At 49.7% G+C, this 15,021-nt stretch overlaps 8 protein-coding genes across 8 annotated transcripts; 3 read left to right on the forward strand and 5 right to left on the reverse strand.

The window, feature by feature from the left end:
- Positions 1-143: 143 nt before the first annotated feature.
- On the reverse strand, positions 144-1,389 carry N7473_002596 (DNA-directed RNA polymerase core subunit RPC40; the record flags this gene model as incomplete). Its single annotated transcript, XM_057148536.1, has 3 exons — positions 144-1,121; positions 1,190-1,294; positions 1,345-1,389. The coding sequence occupies 3 exons, from the start codon at positions 1,387-1,389 to the stop codon at positions 144-146; spliced, it is 1,128 nt and encodes a 375-aa protein (XP_057012190.1).
- A 328-nt stretch (positions 1,390-1,717) lies between these two features.
- On the forward strand, positions 1,718-3,682 carry N7473_002597 (NADH-quinone oxidoreductase subunit D; the record flags this gene model as incomplete). The annotated part of the gene is made up of 3 exons (XM_057148537.1): positions 1,718-2,482; positions 2,558-3,278; positions 3,333-3,682. Coding segments are annotated over 3 exons (1,524 nt in total), but the record flags the coding sequence as incomplete, so codon positions are not given.
- Positions 3,683-4,422: 740 nt separating this feature from the next.
- Positions 4,423-5,631, forward strand: N7473_002598 (transcription factor domain-containing protein; the record flags this gene model as incomplete). Its single annotated transcript, XM_057148538.1, has 1 exon — positions 4,423-5,631. One exon carries the CDS (start codon positions 4,423-4,425, stop codon positions 5,629-5,631), a length of 1,209 nt encoding a protein of 402 aa, XP_057012192.1.
- Positions 5,632-5,716: 85 nt separating this feature from the next.
- Positions 5,717-7,029, reverse strand: N7473_002599 (putative aminotransferase; the record flags this gene model as incomplete). The annotated part of the gene is made up of 3 exons (XM_057148539.1): positions 5,717-6,437; positions 6,489-6,943; positions 6,997-7,029. The coding sequence occupies 3 exons, from the start codon at positions 7,027-7,029 to the stop codon at positions 5,717-5,719; spliced, it is 1,209 nt and encodes a 402-aa protein (XP_057012193.1).
- A 644-nt stretch (positions 7,030-7,673) lies between these two features.
- On the reverse strand, positions 7,674-9,103 carry N7473_002600 (aminotransferase-like domain-containing protein; the record flags this gene model as incomplete). Its single annotated transcript, XM_057148540.1, has 3 exons — positions 7,674-8,133; positions 8,194-8,570; positions 8,624-9,103. The coding sequence occupies 3 exons, from the start codon at positions 9,101-9,103 to the stop codon at positions 7,674-7,676; spliced, it is 1,317 nt and encodes a 438-aa protein (XP_057012194.1).
- A 723-nt stretch (positions 9,104-9,826) lies between these two features.
- N7473_002601 (ubiquitin-conjugating enzyme E2) lies at positions 9,827-10,622 on the reverse strand (the record flags this gene model as incomplete). The annotated part of the gene is made up of 4 exons (XM_057148541.1): positions 9,827-10,110; positions 10,188-10,338; positions 10,491-10,502; positions 10,596-10,622. 4 exons carry the CDS (start codon positions 10,620-10,622, stop codon positions 9,827-9,829), a joined length of 474 nt encoding a protein of 157 aa, XP_057012195.1.
- Positions 10,623-11,147: 525 nt separating this feature from the next.
- Positions 11,148-12,881, reverse strand: N7473_002602 (serine/threonine-protein kinase; the record flags this gene model as incomplete). The annotated part of the gene is made up of 5 exons (XM_057148542.1): positions 11,148-11,926; positions 11,979-12,135; positions 12,188-12,398; positions 12,458-12,509; positions 12,875-12,881. 5 exons carry the CDS (start codon positions 12,879-12,881, stop codon positions 11,148-11,150), a joined length of 1,206 nt encoding a protein of 401 aa, XP_057012196.1.
- A 1,707-nt stretch (positions 12,882-14,588) lies between these two features.
- Positions 14,589-14,965, forward strand: N7473_002603 (uncharacterized protein; the record flags this gene model as incomplete). Its single annotated transcript, XM_057148543.1, has 2 exons — positions 14,589-14,733; positions 14,826-14,965. 2 exons carry the CDS (start codon positions 14,589-14,591, stop codon positions 14,963-14,965), a joined length of 285 nt encoding a protein of 94 aa, XP_057012197.1.
- Positions 14,966-15,021: the final 56 nt, after the last annotated feature.

Genomic DNA, 15,021 nt, shown 5'->3' on the forward strand with positions numbered 1-15,021 from the left:
ATCCGGACTCCGGCCTCGTAAAGCCTAACTTTTGACCGAACTCTTCGTAAATGTACAGCGCGAACGGAGCTCAAAGAAACAATTCCAACGCCAGTGAAATGCATCATATAAGGAACAGCACTGGTGATGACCATATGACGGCTCTATGCCATCAAGTCGGTCAGACCACGCTTCCAGCGGGCGCACTTCAGCTTCAAGACCTTCACAGCTTCCAGGAAGAGAACATCGCTCTCGAACTGGCCAGTGCTCTCCACGTTGAAGATGAAGTGATCCCGAATGCGACCAAGTTTGACCTTGCCCTGGAACTCCTCGTGGCGCAAGCACTCTCGGCTGACGGTGTCGTTGAAAGCGTCCCGTACGACAGCCTTCAGCTCGCCGGCGTGTCCCTCGTAACCGCTTCCCTTGCGCCGGGCCTCCTCAGAAGTAACCGGCTCCAAGGCAATGACGCCCTTGGGGAAACACTTGGCAAACTTCTTAGCATCTTCGCCAAGGATGGGACGTTCAATCTTGATGTCTGGCATCAGACGATAAGACGCAGTCGCAACCGGGGAGAATTTAGCGTGATCGGCACCAATACCCTTGATACAGTGCAGTTCGAGGTCGATCTTCTGACCAGGACGCAGCTTGGCGATCAGAATATCCGGGTTGACAGGCTGGATAGCACCCTCACCACTGAAGAACTCCTCCTGGCGACCGACTGGGGCGAATGAGATATCCTTGGCGTAGATGTGGGCGTTGTGGTACAGCTTGCGCGGGTCGGTCTCGTCGTCGGCAGCAGCGGGGTTCTTCGTGCACTCGGCGATAAGGTGCATAACGACAGTGTTGAAATCGCTGGGGCCCGGAGGAGCGGGTCCATCATCATCCTCTGAGGGCTTCTTGTACCAATGCATCCAGTTGATTCCCTCGACGGAGCCCTTGAGCGGGATCAGACCCAGACGAGAGGCGAGAACCTCATCTTGGATGACCGAGGTGTTGTTTTGGACGAAAACGTATTCGATAGCGAGAGTGGGAATCTCAGCCATGAGAATACGGCGGAAAGCATTGGCGACCGCGGCGTCGAGTCCGATCAGCGAGAACGAAGCTTCGTATGGGTCATTGCGGTGGTATTCGACTTTGAAGTTCTGATGAATGAAAGCTGTGAGAAACAGTGCTTTGTAGAATCGCAGTTTGAGAGATAGAGAGCACATACATCCTTGAATTGGTCGAGCGCCCAGCCGTGCGATTCTCCAGGCCAATGGCCAGGGAAGTCCGTGGAGGGGATGTTCGTCACAGTCTCTGCGTTGATGCCGATGATCTAGCGCCTCATTAGTTTTTGGTAAGTATTGATTTTGGAAAATTTCTTACACGACGGCGCTGCAGCTCCCCTTGTGATGGGACAAGAGGCGCCATGGTGGGCAAGCTAGTAGTAGTTGAGGGCAAAGGTGGAAGTTCAACGACGGCGATAAGAATAATTTCTCAAAGTATTTTCTTGGAAGCCTGAGGCAGAGCGGAGGGTGTCTATTTTGTGACAGAGTAGAATAGGCTGATGTAAGGAATTTGGGAGGAAAGAAGAGACGCTAAACTAGAAACAGACTAAACCACCGGATGGAGTAGGTGCATTATAAAGAACCCACTCGGCCAACCAGCACTCGTTTGATGACCGAACAGCTCTCCCACGTGACTTGGCCAAATTGGAGCGCGACCTCATCCTCATCTTCAAACCGCAGGCTTCCCTACCCGCAGCGAGCCCACTCTTCACCCCCAGCAATTGAATGCGTCTGGACTGAGGACCAGCCGTCTTTCTTTCCTCTCCTCGAACCTCCCCCTCAATCTCCTCATGGCCGCCTCGTTCGCCCGCCTCGCGGGCAATGCGCCCAAAAGACTCTGTCTCCGCCCCTCCAACTTGATCAACACATCGGTGCCACGATCCCGCTCCATTGCGACTACTGTTCCTCGCCGACATGCCGAGGCCACTAGCTACCAGGCTACGAGGCTCGTTCCGACCGACCCGACCTTCACTCACTTCGCCAACAAGGGGTCTCCCGAGGACCCAGAGGCTGCTGCTCTCGAGTCCGAGGCCGAAGGCATTGACCGCAAGATCCGTCACTACACTGTCAACTTCGGTCCTCAGCATCCTGCTGCTCACGGTGTGCTCCGATTGATTCTGGAGCTCAATGGCGAGGAGATCGTTCGCGCCGATCCCCACGTCGGTCTGCTTCACCGTGGTACGGAGAAGTTGATTGAGTACAAGACTTATATGCAAGCCCTGCCTTACTTCGACCGATTGGACTACGTCTCCATGATGACCAACGAGCAGTGCTTCTCCCTGGCCGTTGAGAAGCTCCTCAACATCGAGATCCCCGAGCGTGCCAAGTGGATTCGAACCCTGTTTGGCGAGCTCACCCGTGTCCTGAACCACCTCATGTCCGTCCTTTCCCACGCCATGGACGTCGGTGCCCTGACTCCCTTCCTGTGGGGTTTCGAGGAGCGTGAGAAGCTGATGGTAAGCGATCGGGAAATTGCTCGGATAGCCTCGGGAAGTCATAGCCAACCTTCTAACGCATTGATCATCATTTAGGAATTCTACGAGCGTGTTTCTGGTGCCCGTCTCCACGCTGCCTACGTTCGCCCCGGTGGTGTCTCCCAGGACATTCCTCTCGGCCTTCTGGATGATATCTACCAGTGGGCCACCCAGTTCGGTGACCGTATCGATGAGACTGAGGAGCTGCTTACGGATAACCGTATCTGGAAGGCCAGAACCCAGGGTGTTGGTGTCGTTAACGCTGCTGATGCTCTGAACATGTCCTTCACTGGTGTCATGCTCCGTGGCTCCGGTGTTCCCTGGGATATCCGCAAGTCTCAGCCTTATGATGCCTACGACCAGGTCGAGTTCGATGTTCCCGTTGGTGTCAACGGTGACTGCTACGACCGTTACCTGTGCCGTATGGAGGAGTTCCGTCAGTCTCTCCGCATTATCCAACAGTGCCTGAACAAGATGCCCGCTGGTCCCGTCCGCGTCGAGGACTACAAGATCATGCCCCCTCCTCGTGCTGCCATGAAGGAGAACATGGAGGCTTTGATTCACCACTTCTTGCTCTTCACTAAGGGTTACTCCGTTCCCCCCGGTGAGACCTACTCCGCCATTGAGGCTCCCAAGGGTGAGATGGGTGTCTTCTTGGTCAGTGACGGTAGCGAGCGTCCCTACCGCTGCAAGATTCGTGCTCCCGGCTTTGCCCATCTGGGTGGCTTTGACCAGGTTTCTCGTGGTCACCTGCTGGCCGATGCGGTCGCTATTATCGGTAAGTCTCTATTCGTCTGATACTAAGTCAACCCGTGCTAATGTTCTCTATCAGGTACCATGGATCTGGTGTTCGGTGAGGTTGACCGGTAAAAGCACCACGCGCAACGCAATATCCAAATTTAAAATCCGAAAAAAACCGGAAGAAGACTTCGATATGGCCCCCTTTTTAGACGGCTCTTATGCCATGTTGGGGGTTAAAAACCAGAGAGGAGGAATCCTCACGTCCTCTATGTGATAACCCTTGGACCCCTTGACTCTAACCCAGGTGTACCAAATTCTCCCATGTTTTCTTCTCATGGCGTTGTTTCTATTATGTCTTGTCCCTCCCCTTTGTCTCCTCCTTTCCTGCCTCCTACCTCCTATTAGGCCCCTGTGTATAGTGACCATCTGATTATTCTGAGCTATTTCTTCCATACCTTGTAGTCTCTGCTTGTAGTCTATTCATTAAAAACACTGGTGGATTACCACGCCCTGATAAGTAGAACAGTTCTTCTAGATCATAGTATGTTCGAAGCTTGCGGAATGAGATCAGTGATTCTCTCACTCTATGAACCACACACCGAGGTGTCAAGGCAATCTTGACGGCTACTGATGTCTGATTGGTTGGATCGCATATATGCCCATAAAGGGGAGCTGGTGGGTCTCGTCCTTCTTGTAAGTGGCGAATCGGAACGACGAAGTGCATCTTGCATCTTTCACCTACAAGGACGACATGCACAACCTGGAAGAAAACCGCATAAACCCCTTTTACAGAATTCGTACAGCATTCCTGAAGCGGTACCAAGAGAAATGCCTGCTTCATCAGGAGGCCGAGCGCGTTCGGAGGGACTATCTATCAGCCCCCCGTCTCATCGGAGGAGACGAGACGGTTGTACGGAGTGTCGGAGGAAGAAGATTAGGGTAAGATTTCCTGTTCTAACGTTCAATTACATATGCGGCTAACGTCGGATGATCCAATCTAGTGTGACATGCAGAAACCTGTCTGTTCACGTTGCAAGCGATATCCCCGAGGATGCCATTATGATTTGAGTATTATCAGTCAAACACCAACTAGACGAAGACCCCCAGCAAGACTTGAAGTAGCAAGACCCGAGAAGGCGTTAATAGTCTTCACTGAATGTACTGAAGATGCTGTGGATATGATGCAGCTTGTGCATCAACCTCTGCTCAACCACTCGCCTTTTCTGTCCTCTGATGAATCACGATTTTTGATGCACACTTTTGCGACGCAGACAGCGCAAATGCTATTCCCAGCGGCCCCTGAATTCTTCCTGCAGAGAGTGATCAGTTCTGCAATGGAGACGCCACATCTTCTCTACGCGCTCTTGGCCAGCTCGTGCAGTCACCATAGCCGACTCATTCAAGACTCAAGTCCAAAGCCGAAGATGATATGCCTGAAATACACAAACTTGGCTATAGCTGGACTCAGAGAAGCCCTCTGTGACCCAGAGCAGGTGACGAAGCCCGAGATTGTCACTACTGCAATGGCCTTGTGCACAAACGATGTCTGCAATGGAAACATGAAGATATGGCGGACTCACCTTCGCGGAGTTTTGCGAATCCTGATGGCAGTTCTGGAACATCAAAGGGTGTCGCTCAAGGTGATGAATGATCCTTTCATTCAATGCCTAGTTAATTGGTTCAAAACCATGGATATTCTAGCCGCCTTGTCGGGAGTTCATGGTGAGTGTATTCATAACCCTGGCAATGGGCCGTTGAACTCACTTTCGGACTATACAACCCGGCATGTGGATGATATTAGCGGCTACTCGATGGAACTTATTCCGATACTGGCAGAAGTGTCCAACTTGGCCAGTCAAATACGACTATATGAACCGGGAGAAACCGCCGCTGGAAAGGAGTACATACCATCCCCAGAGACAATGATGCAGGCCGATGAACTCGAATCAAAGCTTTTTCAACTTCTGGACCGACCTGTTTGTAATGAAACATTGTCTCGTGGAGGCAGCTTTGCTTTGGAGCTACAGAGCACACATCTTGCTTTTGTCCACTCGGCATTACTTCACCTACACCGGCGTGTGCAGTTGCATCCCAAGGGCCATATCAAGGTCAGAACCGATGTCAAGAATATCCTCGATGCCTTGAGCCTGATTGAACCAAATTCATCTATGAACATACTCATTCTCTGGCCGATATTCAGTGCTGGATGTGAGACGGAAGAGAGCGAGGAGCGGAATACGATATTTGCACGCATGGGAAACATGCAAAAGCTCGGCATGGGTAATTTTACAAGATCCAGGGAGGTCTTGCGAAAATACTGGATATCTGGTAGTCAATTACCGTGGGATATCTACCTTGCACGGCTTGGGCTCGAGCTTGTTCTGTTTTAATATTTATGATGATCATGATACCCTTACTTCATTCGAAAATGCCTTTCAACAACCTTATAATTGACATGGCATGATGCCTTCACCCTTAATCTACCTGCACTGGAACCTTCTCATATCCGTCACGCATAAAGTTGCGGAGAGCCTCGAGACCATCAACCATGACCTGGCGATCAGGAACGTAGCCAACTCGTACATAACCTTTGAAGTCTTGTCCATTGCCAAAGCACCGACTCCCTGGAACGAACATCACTCCATACTTCGCCAGCAACTGCTCACAGAGAGCCACATCATTGACTGGATGTCCACTCTTGGCAAATTTGATGAAGGCAGTCGTGCCAGCCTGTGGTCTAGTCCAGGATGCAGTCCATTCAAACTCATGCACAAACGCCTCTAAGTCATCAAGGTTCTGCTTCGCTAGCTGGTAATTGCGTTCAAGCAAGTTCTCAACTGTGGGACTTGAAAGGGCTTGGGTAGCTACGCGGTCATCAAGCTGTCCAACAGAGATGAGGGTATAGTCACGCGCAGAAGCGAATGCTTCGATCATTGCAGCGTTGCGGGAAGCGATCCAGCCTAATCGAATACCAGCCAGACTGAATGCCTTGGACATAGATCCGGTTGAAATGGCCTTTTCGTATCCAAAATCAAGGATTGATGATGGGTTTTCTGGCTGATTGGAGTCAAGAGAGTGGAATAGCGGCCGGTAGACTTCGTCACAATGAATGATAAGGTCATGTTGGCGTGCCACGTCGACAATTTCTTGCAACGTCTCACGGTGGAGGACAGCACCAGTTGGGTTTTGAGGATTGCTGGTTTTCTTTTAGCCAAGTGAGCATAAGTGTAGATATAGCGAGACTGACTTCAGAATGATGAGTTTCGTGTTAGGCTTGATCATGGACTTGAGCTCCGTCACGTCCAACTGCCAACCATTTTCCTCAGATGACTTCCACAAGCTGATATCAGCACCTAGAGATGCAGGAACAGAATACAACTGTTGATAAGTCGGATAGTGACAGATTACATGATCTCCTGCACCAACGTTGGTATAAAGAGCCAAGAAGTTGGCCTGAATAGCTCCGTTCGTGACAAGTACATCCTCGGGACGCAGAGGCGCCGAGGTAGCTGTTGAGTACAGTCGAGCAATATTCGACCTGAGAGCGCTAGAACCACGGATTGCACCGTAGACCTGTTTCTGCGAAAAGTCTATGAGGTCCGTCTCTCTGCCCGAGAAGATCTGAAGATCGTTCAGAGAGATCGACGCACAGCATGTCTCGGCGAGGTTATGTATGGCGTCATTTTCATAAAGATCCATCCACTAGCAAGATTAGTATGATATGAAGAAGGAAGGTAAGGGGTCAAGCATCTTACTCGCTCCACTGCAAATTCGTCAATTTTCACCATTGTTGAACGTAGAAATAGGTAGGGTTCCGGTAGCTGGAAGCAAGATATCACAGTGTGTAGATATAGCTTTCATGAGCAGAAATTAAATGATGGGATTCATTCTTTTATACTTGAGGAATCCCAGTGGACGCACCTTTTAACTGGATTTCCACGTTGATTGGTTGAATCGGGTCCATTGCCGGTTTTGGCAGCCCAACAGGTTCTGACCCACTGTCAAACCCATAGAATCATCCGGCAACACTTCAAAAGTCCAAAGGCAAGACGATACGAGAAAGTTCAAAATGAGTCAACCTCTGATTTATAATTCTCGTAGTAGGTCTGTTCTTCTGAGAGAGTTTCACCCCAGACGCCTGGATTTTGTTGAGTTAAAAAGCCGATGTAGAGGATCGGAGCTTCCCGTTACTTGTGCTATCATGGGTTGTAGCCAGAATCTTCTGCGGATCACGGATTTTACCTTAGAGCCAGACGAAGAGTTCGCAACTAACATAGTCTGTGGAATGAATCGAGTCAGAAGCATCAAATGTTGAAATATATTATGCAGGCTGTGCGGTAAGTCAGCAGATCTGCTCTCTGCATAATCATTTCTCTAAGCCTCTAGACTAATCGAATTAAGAATGACTTCAAATAGAAGCCCCAATGCGACTTTATTCACTATCCAGCAAAGCCTCGATAACGATAGCCAATCTATTGACCCCCTCAACCAGTTGCTCATCATCCTCCCACATAAAGCACAATCTCAAACATCTTTGCAGATCCACGCATTGAGACTCTCCCCCTGGAACAGAGAATAGGTGACCATTCCCTAACTCCAGATTTTGCATTTCGATAGCTTTCTCACAGACCTGGTCCGCATCAAGAGGGGAAGGTAACTTCACCCAGACGTAGTAGCCCCCAACCACTGTATTCTGTTCGGGATCTGGAGAGAATGTAACACCAAGAGGTGTCAAGCGTTTGCGTATGGCAGAAACCATCAGCGAATTTCGTCGATGTCCTTCTGGGATCACTTTCGTGGATAGATGCTGTCGCAAGGTATCTGTTTCCAGGAGTTCGTTGATAAAAGTCGACATCAACTGCGAAGGTGCACCTCCGGACTTCGTTTGGCCGCTGAATAATGCGTAAGATAAAATTGTAAATTTCGAAGCAGAGAAAAAGAGGTTGACTCACGCCTGTGAAAGTCCATAGATAAAAGCTTCAGATCCCTCGGCCCATCCAACTCGACATCCAGGACCGAGGAGCTTACTGAATGATCCATTGCTGACCACGTTACCAAAAGCATCCTGTGGACCACCGTCAATAATACGGTCTATGTCAACCAGACGCTGTATAGAGTGGCCTATTGGCTTTGATTTCGGTCCCTCAGTCCAAGCGAGGAAGTCGTAGACATCGTCACATATGACCAGAGCGTCATATTTGCGAGCCACGCGGACCAGTGCCTCACGTCGGGAACATGCCATTGTCGTTCCCGATGGATTAGAGAAAGTGGGTACACAGTAGATGACGTGTTTGTAGATCTTCCTGTAAGATCGAGCTGGTTTGCCAACCTGGGATGTGTTAGGTACACGGCACCAAGCAAAAGCGCTGTAAGATAACGTACGTAGCTTTTATGAGAATTCTTGTCACCTCCAGCATGGGTCAGCTCTTCAAGAGCTCGCTCGAGTGCCTGAACATCCATTCCGGACTCATCTTCCGGGATAGCTCTCATCCGTCCATAAAAACCCGCATCTTCAAAAGGCCGAAAAATCAAATGATAAGTTGGCTCCACAAGCCAAATCATTTCCGTTTGAAGAGGATCAGTAAAGACCTGTAAAATGCTGGCCAAATTTTGACTCGCACCACCAGTGATGCAAACCCGGTCTGAAGTGATGGTTTCTTGCGGACCGTAGTAATCTGTTAACCATTTTGCAATGTTTTGCCTCAGTGGGTGATATCCTTCATCTGGTCCGTAGCCAAAGCCAGCCTCTGATATCGATTTGCTGGATAGAGCCTTGATAGCGGCATCCTTGAGAGAATCGACTGGGATTAGCTCTGATGCAGGCCATCCTCGGAAGAGGTCGATTGGAGGTAGGGAAGCCATGGGAATGATTGTAGGGAGATTAATTTCAAAAACAGATAATAAATTAGTCAGGGATGAGCCTTTATTAGTTCGTACATATTATTCTGCAGTTATGGACCTACTGATGGACCCGACCCACACGCCTCAGGTTTGGCAGTTTAAGCGATTAGGCCAATCATATCGCTGGTGAGCGGACGTAGTAACTACGGCCCACCGAAAATGATCTAGGCTCCACGGAATGGCCTTGCTATCCAGATCGGTCGATTCTTGTTCTCCGTTAGTTTCATAGCTGGTGAAATCTCCACTGTCCTAGCATGGTAAGATCCTTAAATCGGTAACATAGGCGACCTTCTTCCGTAGACAGTTTGTTGAAATCGGTCTTCACTAGCCACCGAATGATCCAGATCTACTAAGCTGCGAGGAGCCGTGAAGAATGAACAGTCTGCGGAATTGCCTCTAGGAGCCTTACTTTACGTTGCAACTGTGACAATTTTCAAGATCTCAATGCGTGGGAGGAATTACACCCAACTCGCTAAGCATACCACAATTCCCTAAACCCATCAATTACTTCATAGAACAAAGACCACGGGCCAACTCCAAAAACAATGCAAATCCCCGAAAAACCAACCAAAGGGAAAGAAGAAGCATTCGCATCACGACCATCACGACCATCACGTTAAAAAGTGGTAACAAACACCCCCCAAAGCAGCTCCAGTTCAAACACCATCCAACCACCATCCCCCTTCAAACATTATCATCCTCATAAACGAAGGGAATATCTCGAATCCGCCTCCGATTATAAGCCACAAACTCGCTGTCACCGGGGGGCCGCTCATTCCGCGAGTTTGCAGTCAACATGCTCTGAATACTCATGCAGACGCTTTCGACGGTTTGAACGGGGGACCAGCCGGAGGAACTGAGGAGGTCGAGACAGATGATACCGTTGCTGTAGATGTGGGGGTGCATGGGGATTGGGCGGGGTGTATCGGAGGTAGTTGGTAGTTCGATGAATTGGACCTCTGGTGGTTCTATTGTCAAGGGCATGGACATTAGCAAGTGTGCTATATAGTTTGCTGCTAGTGGAGAGTGGGAGAGGGAGAGGTACCGATCGGGTATTTGTTCGAAAAAGTAAACTTCAACCGATAGGTGTCGCCTTTGTAGATTGGGTTGTCGTCGAGCACTTTGATGTCCATCTGCCATTCTTCCAGATTATCGGATTTGGCGATCGAGATTCCTGGTGGGACGTGGTCTTGCATCTGGAATAAGAAAGAAGAGTTAGAGCTAGTCATCAAGCTATTATTACGTCTCGCATGTGAAAAGCGCTTCAAATTTGAAATGTGGTCCTCGGTGAAACCTTGCGGGTAAGGTAGACGGTATCGCGGAGGGGTCGGGAATTAAGTAGTAGTACCTTCAGGAGCTCCTAAATAGGTGAATATGCGTGTCAGTAAGAACGTCTTTGATGTATATTCTAAGTAGTAGATCCTTTTGCCATCTCGGTTACCAAAGCTCTTACCTTGCTCAAGCGCTTACTAGCGAACATATTGGCCATACAGTATATCCTCGCTCAGGACCAAGAGTAGCGTTGATGCCGATCGGGGACCCCAAGATCAAACGCGGGGTTGAAGATCCGGGAAGGTTGATGATCCACTGGGGGAGAAGCTTGGGCCGGTGATGACTTCCCACCTGTTGGGACAGGCTGATCCAGAGTCAACTTGACAGAAAACTCTGGGGATCACGGAGATAGAAAGAGCTGGAGTAGTACAAAACTGTCCGAAAGGTGATGCAACCTGCGGGGAGATAAGATTGTCCACGTGATCTGGAAGTGTCTCCTGTGCCAAGACAGTAGTGGTGCTCTTTAAAAAGTGTATACAATTAGAATCAAAAACACGCTGAACAGAAGATGGCAGATAAGATCTCGAAATTCCATTGAAATCGACTGATTATGTGCAGAAAGCTATGAAAGATGGGGAATCACACGACTATATCCAGAATCAAGGGGAAAATACAGGAGCATGAACCAGCATCATCGCAATAAAACTTTGACAAACGAGAACGAGGTGCAGATTTAATGATGCGATGCCTTCTCCCGGGCCTCTCGTTCGACCTTCTCCCGCTCCTCGTTGTCCTTGGCTTCACGAACCTTTGCCAAGACAACTTCTCGGAAGATAGCTCCACGAGCAACCTTGCTAAGACTGCGCTTCTTGGTCGTTGGGGTAGTGGCGTCAGCATTCTCGATGGGTTCAGCGGCAGCGCTGTCCGCAGCCATGGCCATCGGACTGGGGATATCTTCTTCCTCCCCGTCTTCTTCGTGCATCTTGAGTGCCTCGATGCGGTTGGCGAGCTTGACAATCTCGATACCGCGGCGGAGACGGGCACGGGCAATGTAGGCACGGATCTCGGGCAGCAGATCGCGGTCGCTGGCAGATTCTCCGGTCAGCCACTCGTGCTTAAGCGCCTCCTCGGAGGTCACACGCTTGTGGGGATCCGGTTGCAGGAGGGTAAGAATAAAGTCCTTCGCATCTTGAGAGACATCCTTCCAATAACGCTCGTGGAATATAATGCGGCCCGTACGGCATTCTTCGATCAGGTCGGTCAGGTTTTCGGATCGGAAGGGCGAGTAGCCGCAAAGGAGAGTGTAGGTGATGACGCCCAGCGACCACATGTCGACAGCCTTTCCGTGGCCCTGCTTGAGCATAACCTCTGGGGCAGCATAGCCGAAGGATCCTGCCATGCTAGTGAGGACTTCGGTCGGGTTCTCTAACATCTTTGCGATACCAAAGTCGGCAAGCACCAGCTCCGAGTCGGGTGCGCGTGTGAGGTAAAGAAGGTTCTCGGGTTTCAAGTCTGCAAGTCTGTCAGGCAAACTCAAACATAGGCAATTGGGGGAAAAGCAAACCTCGGTGGACGATGTTGCGCTTGTGCAGGTAGTCAACCGCGTCAAGCACCTGGCGAATAGTTTGCGAAGCATCCTTCTCAGTGAACTTTCCGTAATCGCAGATCCGGTCGAACAACTCCCCACCCACGGCTAGTTGAGTGACAATATAGAATTTGTCCTTATTTGCAATTAGAGTCTGAGATGTTAAAGCAGTTCTCAAGAGTACTCACCTTGGACTCGAACCAATCCACAAAGGAGACAATGTGCGGGTGCTTGAGCTTCTGTAGCATCTCCAGCTCATCGTAGACCATGCCCTCATTCCCGCGGACATTCTTCTTCAAGATAATCTTGACCGCAACCTTCTTTCCATCGCTAGTTTCCGCCTCCCGCACAATTCCGTATGTGCCTGCACCGAGCGTCCGGCCGAATTTATAAAGGGCCCTAATAGAGGCATTAAGTGTGAGTAGACGTATTGTCGGCGAGGATTGATGGAACCATACTTTTTCTCATAGCTCTCTGGCTGGCCAGACAGCTTGTTCAACATGTTTGCGACTATAAATCCAAGGGTTAGTCCATCAAGTTCTTGTCAAGCACATGAAAACGAGGGCCGTTGCGAGGGATGCCGAGGATATGGGCCGATTTGAGAAAAGGGCACGCATTGAAGGAGCAGACCATCGTGATAAAGCGCGGACAGCCCAACAATAAAGTCCGCAATGTAATATGCGACAGATAAAAGAGGAGCGCATATAAGGACAAGCATTACGACTGAATCACAGCTCGGAGTCGTGCCATGTGGTCAAAGCTGAGACAAGCCGAAAAAAATCCCCCAAGCACGGCCGAAGAGCAAGGACCTCGTATACCACCCCCAAAATCGAAGGGTTGTACCATTCAAAACACTGCACACGAAATTGACTCACAGCTCATGGTGTGGAAAATAGGGCTGAAAGGGCCCGAGACGATTGGAGTTCGGTATGCGATGGGCTCGAATGGGGAGAGGGACCGCGTCAGGTAGCAAAGGTGGGTTGTCGGACCCCGCAGCGGAGAGGGACGAGGAGGGGGAAGAAGACGAGGTGGTATGAATCGAGGGTAGACGTGTTGAAGAGTTGATTCAGGGGAAATTCGGAACTCTGAAAGAAACGAGGTGTCAGCAGCCAAAAAAAGACACCAGATCTCAGCCGCGAGTCGAGCAGGCGGCGGGGTTCAAGTGGGCGGGTTCATCATGGCTTGCAGCCTATCGCGATGGAGGAGCACAAGTGGGGGGAGGAGAGAAGGGGAAGGAGGACTCCTACCGATCCGATTGTATCACAGGTCCTGATGACAGAAAGAAGATGTTAAGGAAGAATGAGAGAGGTCAACGAGAAGGAGAAGCTGGGCAAGGGGAAAGTAAGTAGCAATGGACCCCGAGAAGAGGAGGGAAGATCAGGAGGAGATTCTAGACGCGATAAGGAGAACTGCTAGGCTGAAGGCTGAGTGGTGAACGGGCTCCCAAGGGCCGTAGGGTTTAGTGGGCCCTTGGCGTGCGTATTCCACTACTCCAACCACCACAACGGTCGCTGCACCGCCACAGCTGAAATTCTGGACTCGACTAGATGGACTAAATTGACTAGGATGAGTCGTTTTTGTTTGGGGGCCATCCGTGGATTTTCCTCAATGCTCGAGAGTTGACTGGTTCGATCGGATAGGCCAATTGCTGCCACTGCCAGCATAACCAGCACAGTCCCGTTTCATCCTGTCGCTCAGCTCTCAGCCACATCCCTCAAGGCAGCTTCTCAGCCCAATATTAATTGCGCAAGACTAAATCCAATCTGGGGTTATTCACCGCTACAGCTCAATATCTCACAGGCGATCGGGAAATGAGGTTATGTTTGGAAAGCGACCAACCTTAGCTATGGACTAGATCCTACGCTTAGTGTTCTGATGTCGATCCTCCTTTGAATAATGATACTCGATCATATTCAACCCCTTACTATTAATTATTGAAAGGGAATCCTTTTGAGGATATAGCCGTTTAGGTACCTGTACCTCGATACGAGGCTATTTCAGAAGCCTGACAAAATCTACAGGTATGGAAGGGATGGTGGACGTATCCATACGGGCGCGGCCCATATTGAGGGGATCATGGAAAGAGACTCCTGCTGTTGTTCTTCCTGCTAATTGATTATCCGAGAAAGTATGCAGTATCGCTCTGATATTCCTCGCCCTAGACCGAGCAGCTTAATTCTCCGTATGCATATAACCGACCGTACAAATCTCCTATACAGAAAGATTTTCCCGCTCGACCATGTCCGTCATGTATAGCGGCCAGCCAGTGCATACATACTACGATGGAAATCCCCGAAGACCAACAACACAAATGAATTCATAAAGGAATTACTACAGAGATAAATTCAATCATGCTTAATATAAAGCCCTCGTCCGCATTGCAGCTACATGTCCGAAGACTCCACTCAACGGCCCGTGTCTGCACCGACAGCGTCATGTCCCACGCCCTGCACGTCATAGGCTTCTCTATATGACTGTATGTACGTACCTCGCGCTCTGCCTGCATATAAACCGCACATCAAGACGAGTGTCTCGCATATCTAATAGCCATCGAAAGAAATCTACCTTGGAAACGAGTTCTCTGGAAAAATGTTCTATCTTATCCTTTTCCTCGCACTACAAATCGTCCTCTTCGGGGCTTGGGTATCGGGTACCCTTGACCCCTACCAGAAGAAATTCCAGGAGATATTGCTGGAGATGATAGGGGAGAATAAAGTTTCTTATGGATTGAAGAGTATGTATATCCATCGGCTGCAAAAAGACATGCTTTCTTTGAGACAAATACAAGAAGGTAAACAGAGTAGCTGACGTTGATGTTTATTTTAGAGAGTTTAACTGGCAAGAAACTCATCGAAGACGAGAACTTCAGCAAGATCCAAGATGCAGTGGGTAATCAGATAGGAGGTGTGTTTGGGAAGGGAGGATTGGGCGATGGATTGGGAACTATGCTCAGCAAGGGCCTGTGAATTCTGAATTACCCCTGCGGATGGGACCTGTCACGGCCTATGACCAAGGCTCGGAC

This window comes from Penicillium subrubescens, assembly GCF_028828155.1.
Source record: "Penicillium subrubescens strain IBT 31985 chromosome Unknown utg000002l_segment0_segment0, whole genome shotgun sequence".
Classification (NCBI taxonomy): domain Eukaryota; kingdom Fungi; phylum Ascomycota; class Eurotiomycetes; order Eurotiales; family Aspergillaceae; genus Penicillium; species Penicillium subrubescens.